This window comes from Acipenser ruthenus, chromosome 9 (assembly GCF_902713425.1).
Source record: "Acipenser ruthenus chromosome 9, fAciRut3.2 maternal haplotype, whole genome shotgun sequence".
Lineage (NCBI taxonomy): Eukaryota > Metazoa > Chordata > Actinopteri > Acipenseriformes > Acipenseridae > Acipenser > Acipenser ruthenus.
In genome coordinates this window covers 57,215,104-57,235,770 of record NC_081197.1, presented here as the reverse complement: position 1 = coordinate 57,235,770, position 20,667 = coordinate 57,215,104, and the positions used below count along the sequence as shown (strand labels likewise).

Genomic DNA, 20,667 nt, shown 5'->3' with positions numbered 1-20,667 from the left:
GGGACTTTGTATTCTCCTTTCTCTTTCAGGCACTGATACCAGTTTGAACTTCACTCATGGTTATGAATATAGGCTAATATGTCGCTTTGCTGTGTCCCAGTCTGACCTGCTTGATTCTTGTCTCTAGAAGCACTTGGTGTTTGCAGGCATACGACATTGGAGCAGGATCCTGGCAGACCTCATCTTAAAAAATGCCTCCCCTTAAGAGTATTCTCACGCAATATGAATAATATTGAATGCTACCAACAGACCTATGGGATTCTACAATTTAAACACTGTGTGTGCGATCACATATTAAATCAACGCGTGCCATATCCAGGCTGGTAGTACAGTATACTTCATCCACTATTCTTCTTATTATTCAATCTGGCACTAGTATTATTAAATACAATATGTCCAGATGTGACCTTGCCAGATACACAATTTCAATTCAGTAGAATTAAAGACAAGCAAAATGCCCAGGTGCAGGATATACAAGGTACATGCAAACTCAGTAGGCAGCCATAGATATAAAGATACCGTATGCAATTGCTTGTGGAGTAGATTAATACAATGTAGTGATTAGTCACTTGAGAAATAACCCTAGTCCCTTCTCTCAGTTAGTATGGGGAAAGCACATTACAGCTGCTGCAAGTGTAAATACAGTACAGTATTGTGTGTAATGAACATCGCATATACATTTAAAGATCTCAGCAACTGTTTTGCTCAACTGTCCAACACTATAGTATTTTGACACATGGGGAAACCCCAGAGAATCATATTATACCTCTGTTTTGTTTAAAATTAATCAACTATAACTGCTTACCTCTATAACTGAGACTTTTTTTTTACATCCCAAATGGCGAAACAGCAAAAAAACAAGCGTTCTTAACAACAACAGTGATTGTGTTTGATCTGCCCCTGGTGAAACAGGTCACAATCACACGAGTGCATGTCAGCAGTGATTGTGTTTGATCTGCCCCTGGTGAAACAGATCACAATCACACGAGTGCATGTCAGCAGTGATTGTGTTTGATCTGCCCCTGGTGAAACAGGTCGCAATCACACGAGTGCATGTCAGCAGTGATTGTGTTTGATCTGCCCCTGGTGAAACAGATCACAATCACACGAGTGCATGTCAGCAGTGATTGTGTTTGATCTGCCCCTGGTGAAACAGGTCACAATCACACGAGTGCATGTCAGCAGTGATTGTGTTTGATCTGCCCCTGGTGAAACAGGTCGCAATCACACGAGTGCATGTCAGCAGTGATTGTGTTTGATCTGCTCCTGGTGAAACAGGTCGCAATCACACGAGTGCATGTCAGCAGTGATTGTGTTTGATCTGCCCCTGGTGAAACAGGTCGCAATCACACGAGTGCATGTCAGCAGTGATTGTGTTTGATCTGCCCCTGGTGAAACAGGTCGCAATCACACGAGTGCATGTCAGCATTGATTGTGTTTGATCTGCCCCTGGTGAAACAGGTCGCAATCACACGAGTGCATGTCAGCAGTGATTGTGTTTGATCTGCCCCTGGTGAAACAGGTCGCAATCACACGAGTGCATGTCAGCAGTGATTGTGTTTGATCTGCCCCTGGTGAAACAGATCACAATCACACAAGTGCATGTCAGCAGTGATTGTGTTTGATCTGCCCCTGGTGAAACAGATCACAATCACACGAGTGCATGTCAGCAGTGATTGTGTTTGATCTGCCCCTGGTGAAACAGGTCGCAATCACACGAGTGCATGTCAGCAGTGATTGTGTTTGATCTGCCCCTGGTGAAACAGATCACAATCACACGAGTGCATGTCAGCAGTGATTGTGTTTGATCTGCCCCTGGTGAAACAGGTCACAATCACACGAGTGCATGTCAGCAGTGATTGTGTTTGATCTGCCCCTGGTGAAACAGGTCACAATCACACGAGTGCATGTCAGCAGTGATTGTGTTTGATCTGCCCCTGGTGAAACAGGTCGCAATCACACGAGTGCATGTCAGCAGTGATTGTGTTTGATCTGCTCCTGGTGAAACAGGTCGCAATCACACGAGTGCATGTCAGCAGTGATTGTGTTTGATCTGCCCCTGGTGAAACAGGTCGCAATCACACGAGTGCATGTCAGCAGTGATTGTGTTTGATCTGCCCCTGGTGAAACAGGTCGCAATCACACGAGTGCATGTCAGCAGTGATTGTGTTTGATCTGCCCCTGGTGAAACAGGTCGCAATCACACGAGTGCATGTCAGCAGTGATTGTGTTTGATCTGCCCCTGGTGAAACAGGTCGCAATCACACGAGTGCATGTCAGCAGTGATTGTGTTTGATCTGCCCCTGGTGAAACAGGTCACAATCACACGAGTGCATGTCAGCAGTGATTGTGTTTGATCTGCCCCTGGTGAAACAGATCACAATCACACGAGTGCATGTCAGCAGTGATTGTGTTTGATCTGCCCCTGGTGAAACAAGTCGCAATCACACGAGTGCATGTCAGCAGTGATTGTGTTTGATCTGCCCCTGGTGAAACAGATCACAATCACACGAGTGCATGTCAGCAGTGATTGTGTTTGATCTGCCCCTGGTGAAACAGGTCACAATCACACGAGTGCATGTCAGCAGTGATTGTGTTTGATCTGCCCCTGGTGAAACAGGTCGCAATCACACGAGTGCATGTCAGCAGTGATTGTGTTTGATCTGCCCCTGGTGAAACAGGTCGCAATCACACGAGTGCATGTCAGCAGTGATTGTGTTTGATCTGCCCCTGGTGAAACAGGTCGCAATCACACGAGTGCATGTCAGCAGTGATTGTGTTTGATCTGCCCCTGGTGAAACAGGTCGCAATCACACGAGTGCATGTCAGCAGTGATTGTGTTTGATCTGCCCCTGGTGAAACAGGTCGCAATCACACGAGTGCATGTCAGCAGTGATTGTGTTTGATCTGCCCCTGGTGAAACAGGTCGCAATCACACGAGTGCATGTCAGCAGTGATTGTGTTTGATCTGCCCCTGGTGAAACAGATCACAATCACACGAGTGCATGTCAGCAGTGATTGTGTTTGATCTGCCCCTGGTGAAACGGGTCACAATCACACAAGTGCATGTCAGCAGTGATTGTGTTTGATCTGCCCCTGGTGAAACGGGTCACAATCACACGAGTGCATGTCAGCAGTGATTGTGTTTGATCTGCCCCTGGTGAAACGGGTCACAATCACACGAGTGCATGTCAGCAGTGATTGTGTTTGATCTGCCCCTGGTGAAACAGGTCGCAATCACACGAGTGCATGTCAGCAGTGATTGTGTTTGATCTGCCCCTGGTGAAACAGGTCGCAATCACACGAGTGCATGTCAGCAGTGATTGTGTTTGATCTGCCCCTGGTGAAACAGGTCGCAATCACACAAGTACATATCAACAGTTTTTTTCTGGCATTATTGTATACTTGTTACAATAATAATAATATTTTCAGTATTTCATTAAAAAAAAAGAAAAAAAAAGAAAATAAAAACACTAAAGTGTTACCAAAAGTGATCGGTCTAGGCATCTCCAAATGGCACAGCAGGAGGTACCAACTGCCGAGCAAGCACCAGCTAAACAGCAATTGGTACACACACAAATAAAAAACACTTGATTTTCCTTCTGCTCAGTGATATCATCAAAGACTCCACACCGCATGCTGGTCTGTACTGTACAAGCACACAAACAAACACAAAAGACAGGGAGAGTGGATCACACTATCACAGCCTCGTCCATACAGACTGTGAGACAGGGAGAGTGGATCACAATATCACAGCCTCGTCCATACAGACTGTGACAGGTAAAGTGGATCACAATATCACAGCCTCGTCCATCAGACTGTGAGACAGGGAGAGTGGATCACACTATCACAGCCTCGTCCATACAGACTGTGACAGGTAAAGTGGATCACAATATCACAGCCTCGTCCATCAGACTGTGAGACAGGGAGATTGTATCACAATATCACAGCCTCGTCCATACAGACTGTGAGACAGGGAGAGTGGATCACACTATCACAGCCTCTTCCATACAGACTGTGACACAGGTAAAGTGGATCACAATATCACAGCATCTTCCATTTGAGAGACATGTTTTTAATCAAAGTGACCTTCCTTCAGAAGAACGAACTGCTTCTTTACCTTGCCTAATCTTTTTGTCTGTGACACCCCAGGGAAAAAGAAACAGAAGAATAGCTTTGCACTGACTTAGAGAAAGGCTGCATTTTATACCTCCAGAGCTTTACTGTGAAATATGCAATTTGCACCTTGGAATGTTTCTGTACTTGGAGTGTTGGCATCACCTTTAGCGTGAGACAATCTGGAAAGCTGAACATTTTGAAATTAGAGAAAGGAAGGAACTCCTCTCCTTCACACCTTCCATTCTGTTTTGAAGTTTATAGTATTTCTGTGTAATATGCATGTAAACACACATATACAGAGCTGCCCTAGGTTTCCAGTGGCCTTTAGAATACTCATATGTATTTGTGTGTTAGGTTTTTGTGCCAAAAACGTATTATATAATTAATACATGAATGTGCAGCATGGCGCTCCAGAAACACATCTTTTGTTGAATGGTGCAAATATTTTTATTTATTTATTTTTATGAGAACATTCTTTAACTAGTAGTTTAACACGGGCAGTAACGACACATTTGAGCCAGCAGAGGCCTAGCTGAATGAGTAATGAAAAGCATATTTTTGGCACGGAATAGCCAGTTTGGCCATTGTTTTGTTAGTGTGTATTAGTTCTAAAAGAATAAAGTAAACAAAGTGTGGTTTATCTTCTATGCTTAGCTTTTTATTTTAGCTTTCTCCACCATTATACACATCTGTTTGTTATTGAATGGCTGCCGTATGCATCTCTCCCCCCAACAAAGACATTTTTAGGCTTCAGTCTATGCAAGCTGTTAATGACAAAATACGAAGATGGTACTTTTCAGCTTCAGTGTGTGCAAGCTATTGATGGCAGAATACAGGTGATTAAATACTGTCTTCATTGGTGGATGTACTGTAGGCAGTAAAGTGCAAACTATAAAATATAATATTATCATTCATTAGAAGAGTGTAAAAACTGTTACAGGTGAGTACCTGAACAGAAACCCAGAACAGACCAAAACTACACAAATATATCAGGTGAACATTGCTTATCGTGTGTGCACTGGAATTAGAGTTAATTTATGGAGTGCCAAATTGATTTTAGAAACTCCTTCTGAAGTGTCCTTTTTATCTATAACTGCTCTATTCCTCTGCATGCTGGGAGGAGGAGGGGGGGGGGTGTATAGAATGCATTAGAGGGTTTAATTTCCTTCAGAGAGCAGAATCTGACTGGAACACATCTCACTGTGAATTAGCTCAGCTTGTGACAGCCAGTTTTAACTTCTACAGTTGACTTGACAACATGCTGACTCGCAGATAAATGGTTCGCTTGTTAGATCCCGATCTCCTCCACTTTCTGTGAAATGTATTTTCCAGATTCCTTTCAGGCTCTTTGCCTAAACCCAATTAATTCTCATAAAACAGAGAGGCACTCTCTCCCCGTCAAGAACCGGGTTGGGTTATATTTACCAGTGTTTGATGAGCCTGGGATTTGGGCTTGGGCTTGGAACTGATTTTGCACTTGGATGTGTGAGAACCAGACAAGGACGTTTGGAGATACAGGATATGTGGAGAAATATTTTATAGCTTAGCACCAATCTGCCCATTCAAATGTCATTGATATAAAGGAAAATCCTTAAGATGCTATAAATCAATTATTGTCTACTGTGGTGACGGATCACTTCACTTAGCTCCATACAGACGCCTCAGCCTGGCATTACTAAGCCTCAGTTATGAAATACAGTATTCTATAGTTACAATAATTTGTGAAGAGTGCTTAAAATCTTTTTAAACGATAGTAATAAAATGAATCAATAATGGCCAATACCCCAGGCCCACATTACTGTAACACTGTCCCTTTAACTACATTATGTAAAGCATATCATTTATATAATATCGGCGAGGTCCTTGCAATAAAATGTTTCAGCATTACTGTACCTCTCACAATACAAATCAGACTGCATTGTTTTTCAGATTTGAAAGCGTTGCTTCTATTCAAGAAAGGTGACAGACGCTCCACAAGCAAACAATGATGAGATTCTGTGATTAACTGTGATTAGGTGTAATTAGCGACTCAACAGCCCCTCTGTAGCTCAGATGTTCATGAATAACTGTTCTTGAAAGTGGAGGAAAGGCGATTCTTGTAAGACATAATTAAAGGTAACAAATCTGGTAAAATAGATGGTGCTTACAGATCCAGGACACTTACAGATCACTTTTTGATTTTCCAATACGTATAAACCCTTGAGCAATTCTCATTCCCATGATAAACTGTAATGATACATTTTGGTAAAGATTTGCTTCTGATATCCCAGTCACATGTATAGGAATTCAATATAAGAGATATTAAAGGCTTCTGTTCAGTCTTCACAGGGTAGAATGCTGTTTTAGAGGTATGCTGCAGAACATACACATCAGTGCTTATAATAAAGGACTGCGTTTCCCATTCTAGTTTCAATTTGACCCTACTTTGTTTTATTAAAGACGATGGATGACTTGCTAAGTAGTTAATATAGTCCTGTAAGGTTACCTGAACCTGTGCAGCTAAAAAAAAGGTCTCTGGGGTGATTTCCATCTGGACATTAATTCATTTACAGCCAACTATATTTTGGTTCAGGTATATAGGTATAGTCTCTCATGGTATTACAATGACCCCAAAAACATAACAGAACAATCGAGGATTGAATAAATACATAATCTAAACCTGTTTAAAAAATACACCGAAATAAAAAACGTAACCACAGATGTTCAATCTGTCAGACATGTCTATAAAGCAAAACAAAGTATTTCACTTGATTTTTCTAAGCGTTTCATTCCCTCCACCGGTATTTCCTAAATAAAGCTCATCAGTCATAACGTCACTTTTTATGGGTTATTTCCTTCACCGCTTCTGTTTTATTGCCTTCTCTTGTTTTCTTTCTACTTGTTCTCCTTGTCCTATTACTCATAGCCCTACAGAGCCTGCAGTGTGTATTACCAGTGTTATTACAGCAGAACTACTGTTTAGAAAAATAATAATATTAATAATAATAATTGCATTAATAAAAAGTACATCAGGTACCCACTTCCTGTGCTCCTGTGAAACTAGGAACACAAATCTGTGGGGGTTCAATTCTATTGCAGGAAACTAATTTCTGCAACACTGTAGACATACTCTGTCACATTCGAAGATTCACTTTTGGAATCAAGGAGTTTTTTGTTTCATTAAGGAGTACAAAGTATTTAAAAGGTCTTGTGATTTGTGAACCATGCTGTGTGCGGACTGCTGTTTGAAGCAGCAATCTTGAGGAGGCTTGGAGCACATCTTCTTTATCAGGTTAAATTCTGGAGTCTGACATAAAACCAACTACAACTGCTGTCACATAAGAGATTTAGTTTACCTTTTGAGATACTAGAAAGTCTCATATGTTTTTTCCTGATTTTTTTTTTTTTTTTTTTTTTGGTAGTTACTGGTGCGTTTAACCCTTTAGTAAGAGTTGATTTATAAATGCAAAGTATGAACATTTGGCTTCAAGGTGAAAAAATCCCAAATAAAGTATTTAAGTTTGGCAGAATAAAACAGCAGCTTTCCCCAAAAGTTATTTTAATTTAAAGCATCGCTTCTGACTTACAATATATTTATCAAAAAGTATAAGTCACTTGTCTAACAATATATTTATACATTCTGGTGATCGGACTTCCTCACCGGGTCAGTAGACCTCTTACTTCCAAGAGCTAACACTGTCTGTGGAATGAAACAGTGCAGACAGGAAATCCAAAGGCAGGTCGAACGACAGGAAGCTTTTGAAATCTATTCAGTGGCATAAGGCTGGACACCTGGCGACTCCGAGACGTCTAAAAGGCTGACTGCAATGTCCGGGGGAATGCAGGGAATGCTGGTCACATCGATTTGGATGATGCGAACCGGACTGGACATCCTTGTTTCTTTTACTGGGACCTGCTGAATGCAGGCGGATTGCATAATGACACAATCAATGAGGTGTTAAAGGGCTGGACTGAGAAGGATGAGAAAGCTGTGCTTGTTATCCTTTGTGCTTCTATCATTGCTATTTCAGACGTATTGAGGCAGTCAACTAGCAACAAGTGCAATAAAAAATGTGTAACTCTATAGGATTATACATGGGACATGGAGCAAAACTAAATAATAATAATTTTATATAGTACCTTTCATAGCGCTTTACAGAGGTAGGCTGTGAACTGTGCATTCTATGGAGCACAAGAAGGTTAATTGACTTGCTCAGGGTCACACAGTGAGTCAGTCAGTGCCAGAGCTGGGATTTGAACTGGTGACCTTCTGGTTACAAGCCCTGGACTTTAACCACTGGACCACACTGCCTCCTAAATGTGTCTGTTCTAAATGGCTTGTATTTAAAATGGCTTGTATTTAAAATGATTATAAATATGAATTTGAATATGAATGGCTACTGCACCAGATGCAGGTGACACGTAGTGAAATAGCCCTCGAATATGAGATGCAGTAAAGGAGCAGCTGCTCAAGTGCTGTGTTTTCTTTTGTAGCTGCTTGTTTCTTTTAATTCTTTATTTATTGATTCATTAAATTCATTCAGTTTGAAAGTGATATCCCTGACAGTTCCATTAAATGAGGAAATTATTTCTGAAAGCTTTTTTACACACAGGAACACCCATGCCATGAAGATCGTTGTGATGTGTTGCACTCGGGGGCAAATGTCTGTGAAATGATTAGTTGTTCTTTCACTTGAAATGTTTAAATTCCTCATCCAAGAGTGTGAGAGACTGCTTGAGATAATGAAGGAGACTGACATGAATTGAAGGATGTGTGTATCCTGGAGGCACCACAGTTAACAATAATATTGACCCACCATGGATAAAAAGAGTTTGGTGTGGAGTGGCGTGTATGTGCGTTTTGTGTAATTGACATTTATCAAAAACACAGAAAGCATGAGACACTTGACAGGCAGCTTTACCTACTAGAAGTCTCTCTCTCTCTCTCTCTAACTGGCGGAGATGGGGTTGAATTATTTCTCTTCGATTGTAAGTCGCCCTGGATAAGGGCGTCTGCTAAGAAATAAATAATAATAATAATAATAATAAAAGCTAAGATCTGTCGATCGACTAACAGAGTTTTCCCCTCAGTAAGACAAGAACATATATAGACATCCTCCATCCACTCTCAACATCACCCCTTCTGTGTGACCTGTTCAAGCACAGCAAGTAGAAATAATGTCATCGGAAGACAGGACATCTTATGAGTCGCACCCAATCAGAACTCTCAAATTATGCACAGGGAGTAGTGCCAGTAGAGCTTTCGTTTTACACTACGCGTGTGGGTTTGCAATGGCCATCTTCTTGTAGCACTGACATCACAAGCTTTAAATCCAGTGCTTCCCATAGTAACTGCAATATAAAATGCCTAATTAAGTCTACCATCGTAAAGTAAATGGTTAATTACACTTGGGCTAAACAGAAAACACGAAGCTTCTTTGTGGGTTAAATACTTTTGTGCATAAAAATGAATCAAAACATAATCCATTAAGCAGAACTACCTTCAGCCTCTCCACTTAACTGCAAGCTAATTTATGGGCAGGGGGTACCTCAAAGGCAAGGCCAAAGAATGTAGTGGAATACATGTATAATGTAGTATTGTAGTCTGTGTTTCAATAACTAATCTCGGAGTACAGAAGAGCTTTCAGATGCCATTCATACCCCCCTGCTGCTGCTGCTGGTCATAGCAGGAGTGTGCCGTTTAGTTTACGGTATGGGGCAGGGTGCAGCAGGCACTGTGGGGAGTAGAGTACAGGTCCTAGGAGCAGTGAGGTGCAGAGTGCTGCTTCACGTTTAGTTTACGGAATGGGGCAGGGTGCAGGAGGCACTGTGGGGAGTAGAGTACAGGTCCTAGGAGCAGTGAGGTGCAGAGTGCTACTTCACGTTTAGTTTACGGAATGGGGCAGGGTGCAGGAGGCACTGTGGGGAGTAGAGTACAGGTCCTAGGAGCAGTGAGGTGCAGAGTGCTACTTCACGTTTAGTTTACGGAATGGGGCAGGGTGCAGGAGGCACTGTGGGGAGTAGAGTACAGGTCCTAGGAGCAGTGAGGTGCAGAGTGTTACTTCACGCTTAGTTTACGGAATGGGGCAGGGTGCAGGAGGCACTGTGGGGAGTAGAGTTCAGGTCCTAGGAGCAGTGAGGTGCAGAGTGCTGCTTCACGTTTAGTTTACGGAATGGGGTAGGGTGCAGGAGGCACTGTGGGGAGTAGAGTACAGGTCCTAGGAGCAGTGAGGTGCAGAGTGCTACTTCACGTTTAGTTTACGGAATGGGGCAGGGTGCAGGAGGCACTGTGGGGAGTAGAGTACAGGTCCTAGGAGCAGTGAGGTGCAGAGTGCTACTTCACGTTTAGTTTACGGAATGGGGCAGGGTGCAGGAGGCACTGTGGGGAGTAGAGTACAGGTCCTAGGAGCAGTGAGGTGCAGAGTGTTACTTCACGCTTAGTTTACGGAATGGGGCAGGGTGCAGGAGGCACTGTGGGGAGTAGAGTACAGGTCCTAGGAGCAGTGAGGTGCAGAGTGCTACTTCACGTTTAGTTTACGGAATGGGGCAGGGTGCAGGAGGCACTGTGGGGAGTAGAGTACAGGTCCTAGGAGCAGTGAGGTGCAGAGTGTTACTTCACGCTTAGTTTACGGAATGGGGCAGGGTGCAGGAGGCACTGTGGGGAGTAGAGTTCAGGTCCTAGGAGCAGTGAGGTGCAGAGTGCTACTTCACGTTTAGTTTACGGAATGGGGTAGGGTGCAGGAGGCACTGTGGGGAGTAGAGTACAGGTCCTAGGAGCAGTGAGGTGCAGAGTGCTACTTCACGTTTAGTTTACGGAATGGGGCAGGGTGCAGGAGGCACTGTGGGGAGTAGAGTACAGGTCCTAGGAGCAGTGAGGTGCAGAGTGTTACTTCACGCTTAGTTTACGGAATGGGGCAGGGTGCAGGAGGCACTGTGGGGAGTAGAGTACAGGTCCTAGGAGCAGTGAGGTGCAGAGTGCTACTTCACGTTTAGTTTACGGAATGGGGTAGGGTGCAGGAGGCACTGTGGGGAGTAGAGTACAGGTCCTAGGAGCAGTGAGGTGCAGAGTGCTACTTCACGTCCTGCTCAGTGGATGTTCATAACTTCAGCGGGTTTCATTTGTCAGCAATACTACAGTCTAATTAATGACACTACTGTACTTTGATTACGATATGCTTGTGTTTTATGTAGCGAGCAAACATAATTACTGTGATTACAATCCACTGTGACTCCTGCATTAGCCTTAATAAAACAACATAAAGATGAAAACAGCAGCCAGCACGGTAGGACCGCAGACAAATGGTTGCGTTCCACTTGTAAAGTGCGGCGACCTGCTGACCCTTAATGATCTCTTCACAAATGATTAATACTGTAGCTTTTCTTAGCTAAGAAAGAACCGTTTCATGGAGGAGACCTCCTTGTATACATCAAACAGCAGCAGGGTCTGACTGCCTGGTAGAACTCCACTGGCAGACTGGCTCAGAGAACTTGGACATCAGCAGCTTTCTCAGGCATGGTTAGGTGCATACTGGGGACCTCACTGTACCCTAAAGAACTGTCTCTTACACCAGCCACCGCACAGGCCCTGACCACTGCCCCCCTGCCTCTGGGTACAGCCTGACCTATACCACTGCCCCCTGCCTGGGTACAGTCTGACCTACCAGAGCCAAGCATCATCTCTAACACGCTAATTAGCATGTCATTGAACACTACTTTGCTCCCCCAGCCCGGGGTCCCACCCAAAGTGGGACCCAGCTACTGTACCTGAAGGTAGAGAAGCCCCTGTGTGGCCCACCTCATTAAGTAGGGCTCGGATATCATTACAATATTTCTTGTAAAACCCTTTTTTAACAGATCATTTTCTATTTCTAAAACAAAAGTCATTTTTACCTCTTGGTCATCAAATGTTCTTCCTTTTCAGTCACTATAATGCTAGAGTTTCTATTCAGAAACTTCACGCAAATGCAAATGCAAATACATACATTAGCAGCACTGCACTCGCCTGTATCGTTAATACTAGGCAATTAGAGATTTTAAGTCTGTACCATTTCTTTAGTAAAACTGTATGCAAGCACTTCACTCAATGCCTTCTTCAATGTAACGTAAAGCAGTTCCCAGTCTACACCCTAATGTTGCTATTGTAATTTCTGAGAGCAGATACAGGTGACAATATTTTGTAATCAAAGAGAATCTGCAAAGCATATTTTCTGCAAATATATTTCCACACACAAACTCCCACACAGTGTGCATTTTTAACAGCCGCTGCTAATTACATCCAAATGTCCAAACAGTGATGTCACGGGTAAAAAGTGAAAGCGGAGGTCTTTGGGAGTTTAAATACATGAGTGTAATCACTGGTGTACACCGAATGAGGCATGTCCAGTTCATTTAAACTGTATACCAGTCAACAGCAAAGTCTTATTAAAACATTGAACAGTCAACAGAAGATGTCTTAATAGACAACAACAGCACTAAACAGTAATACATGCATTATAATAACACCAATAATACTTTGACTACTACAAATATCACATTATTATTATTATTATTATTATTATTATTATTATTATTATTATTATTAATACTGCTACTAATACTAATAGAAATAATAACACTGATAATACTGCTACCACTAATATGAAGATGAAGACGAAGAAGAAGAACAGTCACCTCAATAGAAGTAACCTGCACTTATTGATATGCCCAGAGCTTTGAGATATGAGGCTTTGAGACAATTTACTTATAGAGCACCCACAGTATCATCCAGAAATCAAAAAGGCAAATAACCCCACTATGGTAGACATTTTAGGTACAGGACACAGCGACGGGTGCTGTTTGTTTTTGTTTGAGGAGTTTCCATAACACTGAAAATATCAAGCAGTGTCTGAAATGTTTTATTAAAAAAAATAACAGCTGAATTTCCAAACTCATACAAGCTCCCCTCATGCTTTCTTTCAAATCTTTTTTTATTTGTGTATTCTTTTTATAATAAACTACTGAATGTTAAAAAATGTAACAGACGGGGCTCCCGAGTGGCGCATCCAGTAAAAGCACTCGCTAGAGTGCAGGATGCGCTCTATAGCCTGGACATCGCCGGTTCGAGTCCAGGCTATTCCACAGCCGACCGTGGACGGGAACTCCCAGGGGGTGGAGCTCAATTGGCCGAGCGTTGTCCGGGGGGAGGGAGGGTTAGGTCGGCCAGGGTGTCCTCAGCTCACCGCGCACCAGCAACCCCTGTAGTCTGGCCGGGCGCCTGCTGGCTTGCCTGTAAGCTGCCCAGAGCTGCGTTGTCCTCCGACACTGTAGCTCTGAGGCGGCTGCACGGTGAGTCTGCAGAGTGTAAAGAAGCGGGCGGCTGACGGCACACGCTTCGGAGGACAGCGTGTGTTCATCTTCGCCCCTCCCGAGTCAGCGCAGGGGTGGTAGCGGTGAGCTGAGCCTAAAAATAATTGGGCATTTCAAATTGGGGAGAAAATAATAAAAACTAATTGGCAACGACTAAATTTAAAAAAAAAAAAAAAAGTGCAACAGTAATGTGTAAACCAGTTCTCTAATTCCAGCCAGGAACAGACAACACGCTCTGCTGTGTTATCTGGGGAGTACTACGGCTAATTTATAATGTTAATGAACCTGTTATTTTGAACTTACGAGAACAGGAAATTCAATCGGAAAGCAAGTTACAGAATATTTTTCAGAAAGCTAGCCATTGAAAATCGTGACTGAACAGTGCTGTAATAAATACTGGGTGTTCTCAGTTCAACATCAGAGTTTAATTATTGAATGTTCTCCGACAAATTTACAAACTGTTTGAGAACTTGCCCTGCCAAAAGTTATATTATAAAATAGATACATAGACAGAAAACTCAACATGATGGTACAATTATACACGCTGTGACAAAGGGAAATCTCATTGTTTTAATAAAAGCTAGAAATTAAAAGAATATACACTTTATTAAAACTAACACAGTGGGAAACACAACTGAAGATAATTATAAGAACATTGACTTCAGGAAAAAACAAAAAGCAAAGGGCTAGATTCTCAAAGCTGTTTGCTCCAAATCAGCACATGCAGATTTTTTGTCTGACAGGAAACATGCCAACTGCACTTCTAAAATGAGTAAGAACTGACTTCTACTCATAAGCCCCTAAATGAAATGTCTGCGATGTTTATTTCTAGTTTGGTACTTTCTTGGGTGCATACGGAGTACATACCAATAGTTCTGAGAATATAGCCCAGAGTGGACTCAATGTGAATTTAAGACAGTGTGCTGGATTGCATTTAGTCATGGTAGGGTATGTGGGAGCAGCGGCTGCATATTTCATTGAGCACAAAGTCAGTTCATTCACTAGACGCAGGTTAGTAAACAGTTTTAAACACTGGACTGCATGATCTATCTGTATGGTGGCTCATAGAGGAGATTACCTTTTTTTTTAAATAAAGAACATTTTATCTAAAGACCTCGAAGTAATTATTTATTTTACTTTCGTGTCTTAAATGAGTCACTCATATTTGCAGAATTGTTTTCCATTTGTGACTTAATTTATTAAAAAAATAAAAATGAAACTTTTTATTATTATTATTATGCTAACAAAAGTAAGATAAGGAATTTAACATCAATTAATTAATCAAAAAGTTACAAGTATACATTTATGATCTGTGCTATGATAAGGTGCAATGCAAGCTGTATGCCTCCAACACCCTCTACTGATACACAAAGTGAACTACTTCAAGTCAATGATCCATTCATTTAGCAGGACAGTACCTGAGAAACAGCAGCAGGACACATTTGTGCTCAGTTCATGAAACAGGCTTCAAGCAAAACGTTTTTGAAATTTAAGTATTTGGTTTATTTTAATTGCTAAAAAAGCAACAGAAGAAATGTATCTGAAATATATATTTTTTTGCTGTTTAAAAAAAATATGAATGTGTCAGAGTAACATTTAAAAAATCTGTAATGCTGTTTATTTGCTGTACATATTTTTTCTTATATGAATGTTCATTCAACATTCAGATTAAATATTATTTCATATTAATTAAAATTATAAATATCTCAGAAGTAACATTAAAACCTGTGCAGGAGCCACACCAAATGTCCATACTAGAGAGGGAACCAGCCTAGACTTAGTATTCTAAAACAACCAAGACAGGGAATGGAATTAAAAGAGTGGGATCACTGGGAACAAAGACTCACAACATGATCAAATGTGAAGTCTACAGGAAAAGCAAGGCAGCAACATCCACAACTGTACTCTATCACTTCCAGAAGGCCAATTCTGCAGGAACAACTCAAAGCCTGCCACTGGAAGGTGACTCCATGGAGGATGGATGGACAAAGTTCAGAGACATCATGCAGGAAATGGAGGACCAAGTCATTCCAAAAGATTAACAAGTCCAAACTAAACAAACAATGGTTTAACAGATCTGTTATGCAAAGCCTCAGGAAAAAGAGGGGCATTATTGTGCACGCAAAAGAGACAACTGCACAACAAAACAAAAAGAGCTCAAGGAAGTGCTTGCACGGGTAAAACAAACAAAAAGATATTAGACCTGCAAAAAGACATACAGTGAACATTAAACAAAACCCACAAAGTGCCAATACCACACAGTAAAGAAACAAAAGCATTAAAATCAAGAGCCTCAGGACTACATAGGAGATGCAAAAATAGAAAAATCTTTTTTTTTTTTTTTATTAGTATTGACTAAGCTCCTACTAAACTTGTGTATGCTTTTATCATTGTACCACAGTGAACTGTTACATTGTTTACTGCAAGTTAATACACTGAAATCAATGAAGGAGACAAATACAAGAGCACAGCACAGAAGTTCAAGTAGCATTCTATTAAGTACCATTAAAGGCACAACAATTGTTCTATAAATCGATTATTGATCGCCATGGCTTTTATTTTGCAAGACTCATTGATCAATCAGTCACCCTGGTGCCCTATTTGGAGCATCAAATGCATATATACAGTATTATATAACTAGCATAGATAAATAAAGCCTTTCATACAATCTAATGATATGCACATGCATGTTGCTTCATGGGTTTTGTGAAGAGCCTACACAATTCTTTTTGCGTCTTGCTTTTGAATAATATTATGAATGAATTGATTATTCTTGATTGTTACCTGTCCTGTTTTCTATTGCAGATTGGTTGCTATTGTTCTTGTTGCTACAGACAGTACAGCTTGCCATATGGGCTGCTAAGAGAGGTGCAATGAGAAGACTCATGTGATAGTATTGTTGTGCCCTCTAGTGGCATGTCTATTATTTAGTAAAGAGTTCAAACTGTCTGCTGGCTTAGTGTAAATCATTACAGAGAAGCCAATAAAACTATTCAGGAAATAAAAGTCTTAAAAAATGTTACGAATGAAAATAAAATACCAAGACTGTTTTATTGTAGAACTTATATATCAGAAGCCATGGCATCCCCTAGAAATGAGACTAATGCTCATCTGGTCACAAAAAGGCAACATGTCCTAAAATGTGATGCAAAGTTAAAAATAAAAATAAGAAATGGGTTATGCTTTTTTTTTTTAGCATAACCCATACTCACTTAAGCTAAACTTACAAAAAAACTAAACTAAAACTGCAAAAAGCACATTCTCCCGATTCCTTGGGTGAACAAGATAGAGTCTCTTCAGATAGAACACACTGTTTAACACTGGCTGTACCTAGTGTCCTACTACAGAAACAAGTGAATATAACACCCTGTACCTACAGCGTCCTACTAGAGAAACAAGTGAATAGAACACCCTGTTTAACACTCAAGTGTCCTACTATAGAAAAAAGTGAAAGGAGCACTCTGCGCAACATAGAGAGCAATGGGAGGCAAATAGCCACTGAGCAACATGAAGGATAGGGTATTCTTTTGTGTTTTTTTGCTAGCTTTAATCTGCAATTACTTTATTTTAAAAACCAAAATATTATTTTCCAATATTTTCTTTAGAAACACTAGGGGAAAAAATGTTGCTGCATATTAAAAACATGAAAGGGCTAGAAATAAGTAGACGTTACTGAGGACAAACAGATTGTTCTATTAAAAACGTCACTGACGTCCTCAGACAGCAGTAAATTGTATTTCTGAACTTGTTCAGAAGCCTCTCATTAAAACAGATGCCAAATGCTAGGGAGATGGGAGGAGGGGACAGATTTCATACAGTGAAAAGATCAGTGCATTTTATAAGAAATGTTGCCACAGGAAGGACATTGTTTCAAAAGAAGCCTACAGAAAAAGACAGAGACTGTTCAGTGGCCTTTGAAGGAAAGACTCAAAATAATTTCCCCACATGTTTATTCCTATCTCCAAAATCAACAGAAGACTACAAAGCCAGTGAATGCCTTGGGCACTCGGCTTTCATGTAAAACACCGCTGTTTCACATCCCCCTTCAAAATGCACATGGAAACAGTTATTATAGGACTATTCACACGCTCATGTATTTACAATAAAAAAAAAACAGCATTTACTGGATATGCTTAAACATCATACAGACAAACCAATGATTTACAAAGTTTCAAGCATTGTGCTTTTCCAATGTAGGCCTATTATATATTTTGTATTATATATTAGAGAAAACTGAAAGCCAGTGACACCCAGTGACGAGATATCAGCTGCATTAAATGCTTGAGTTTAAAAGCCACACTGTAAAGCAAAATCATAAATCACACCTCAGTGGTGCGCTTGACTCCAGTTATTGGTCATATGACTCCCTTCCAACATTTGAATGCAATACTTTTTACTGTATTTATCTTTACTAACAAAAACAGGTGAAAGAATTTTTAAGTAAAAATGTTAAACAATAAATCACATTGTTATTTTTTTTTTGGTTATAATAACTGAAGATTACGGACTGGTTTGGCAAAACCATTAGTAACCAAAGTAGACCCTTGTGTCTCAGAATCCCCTCTGCATTGGGCACTGCTTCATTGTTCCTTGCCAGATTTTTGAGGAATGCACCTGCCTCTTACTGCTTTCATGCTGACGCAGACTCCTACCTTAAGATTTGCAAGTCCAAAGGGCCTTCTTTTTGCCCATGCCTGAATTGCACAGAACTTGGCAGACATGTAGTGGCATGTGTACTATATGAAGGAAAACAAGAGTGTCTACTCTTGATGGCATGGGCTGACACTCACAATTTCTGGAAAAGCTTTCATTCTCCAAGAACGTCTGTTTTGTGATAAAAGTACCTCTTTCTATTCTAAGCTGCTGATCATTGGATGTGTTTAACAGTACAATTGTTCTCCTGACAAGAACAGCCTCACCTGCAGAATCATTTTGCAAATACTGGAAACCATGGAAGCCCAGAATGGACATGTATCGTCCTCTCTGCCTTACAGGAGACATCTTTGAGCCGCCCACACCAATTCAGGTTGAAAATGTGAGTGGACATGCCAAGTATTCATCCCCTTTGTCCACACACCCTTCTGCTCCTTTGCTACAATGCAGGTTTACGGACAGTTCTTCACTCAGCATACCTTTCTTTAAAACTTAGCATTCTTTGTTGTTGTATACAATAAAAAATGTTAATAACTGCAATACTTATTATAAGCCATTTTTCAACAAACGCGTACACTCCTATTGCTTCCAGAGAAAGTAGAGATTATATACGCCATTGCTTTAAACACTCAATCATCAAATTACATTTTGGCTCATGAAGACACTGCGACTAGCCGAAAATTGTGTTTACTTCGCTTGTCTCAACGTATTAACCAGCTTGATTAATACAGAATGTTGTGACTTGACTGATTTTTTTGTTTTTAGAAGGGAATACTTTACTGTTGGAAACTACTATTAAAATAATCTTCAATGAGGGTTCAATTTGATTAACTTTTAGTTTTATCCTACCAGGTTAAAAAAAAAAAAAAAAAACGACGTCAGTGTTAAGAGGCTGCGTGACAGATCGGTTTCATATCGATTAAGAAATAGAAAGAAAAATAGAAATATTTCACTTCACCAGGTAAGGAATCATTTATTTTTAATGCTATTCCTCACTTCTTCCAAATGTTCTAAAAAAAAAAAAAAAAAAAAAAAACGACGTCAGTGTTAAGAGGCTGCGTGACTTGCAACAGGGATGTGGTTTCAAATCCAGGCTAAACTACTGACTTCTAGGGAAGTAACTGTACACTGGAGTGCACACGGTATTACTGTGCGGCCGGGGAGGCAAGCACAGCAGGGACTTGCTTCTGTTTTGTGTGTGTGTTTTTTTTATTTGTATACAGTGACGGTGATGTAGCTGGAGACTGGTGTCAGACTGACCCTTGACATATTGTGGGCCTTTTAATCGCCCCTCTTTCTGCCAGTAGTATGATCTTCAGATAGAGAGAGATCCCTTTATATTCTTAAATCCTGTATCCAGGATTTCTAGAACTCATTAAAAAATTGGTGAGCCCAGGGTTATTTGTAACATGTTGAAGGTAAAAAAAAAAGTAAAACCATAATACTAAATGAGCGCAATAATTTAAATGAGTGTAATAATCTTAATGAGTGTAATAATCTAAATTAGTGCAATAATTCTATTTATTTTATTTTCATGTATATGCCCTTCGGTCACAACTGATTGTGAACTGACTGTTGGAAACTACTATTACAATAATCTTCAATGAGGGTTCAATTTGATTAACTTTTAGTTTTATCCTACCAGGTTAAACTAGATTTTTTTTAAGAAAAATGAATTAAGCGATTGGCTGGTAAGTGTGTATGGGGGTCTTTTGTGGTCACACAGAATCCCCCTGGTGGTCAGATAGTGGTCTGGAAGTTGATCTCTCCAGGAGCCTCACTGGGTTTAGGATGGGAGAGAAAAAATGGTTTCAAGTGTTTAAAGCTATGAGTGAATTGTCAAAAAACAAACTTACCAGGGAAAGATCATGTATCTAGATCAACCCAGCTTGACCACATTAAAACTTATCATTTCCGTGTGTTTAACAGAAACCACAGTTACTGCTGACAGCAGCGTGCTGGAGTTCCTCAGTCAGAGCAGTTACAAAATACTGGATAACAAAGAACCTGATCTTAGTGAAAGATCCAAAACGCATGCACAAGTTTTATTTCATAACTTCTACTCTGTAACATAAATGAGTAATGCCTTTAAACAAAGCCTGCATGAACAGTATATAACATTTAACTTCCCCCTATCTTGCAATATATGGCCAATATATTTTGGCAGCCATTCTTTGGGGAGAGGGGAACTGTGGACATGGTCATCCATAGAAGACCTGTAGTTCGCTGGACTGGTATGTTAATGTAGGCAGTGGCTGGTGCTTAGCCTCCCCATCTTCCACAGCATTTTGCCCTGTGATATTTAAGTTCACAAACTTTATTTTCCAGCTGCTGTTTCCAATCGCAGCGCGGATAAGACCAAAGACTTGTTCAAAAATGCCCAAGCAGGCAGTGTTCCTGTGAATGGTTCCAGCTACCGCCACCACCACCAGTCCGTGGGGAGAGGACACACATTTCAGCCCGTTTGCATCCAGGTTGGGGTTAAGGAAGAGCAGTTCGTCTCTTACAAGTGCAAGAAGGCGCAGGCTGACCAGCTCTGCCCCCTGGTACTCCTCAAACTGCTGCTCTGAG

The 20,667-nt window shown here is 40.9% G+C and overlaps 1 protein-coding gene across 1 annotated transcript in view; it reads right to left on the bottom strand.

The window, feature by feature from the left end:
• Positions 1 to 20,113: 20,113 nt before the first annotated feature.
• Positions 20,114 to 20,667, bottom strand: part of LOC117406142 (uncharacterized protein C3orf38-like) — a 2,537-nt gene continuing 1,983 nt past the window's right edge. The window contains exon 3 of the mRNA XM_034009982.3: positions 20,114 to 20,667. This exon is cut by the window's right edge and continues 215 nt beyond it. Within this exon, the coding sequence (XP_033865873.1) occupies positions 20,298 to 20,667 (370 nt within the window). The 3' untranslated portion in view covers positions 20,114 to 20,297.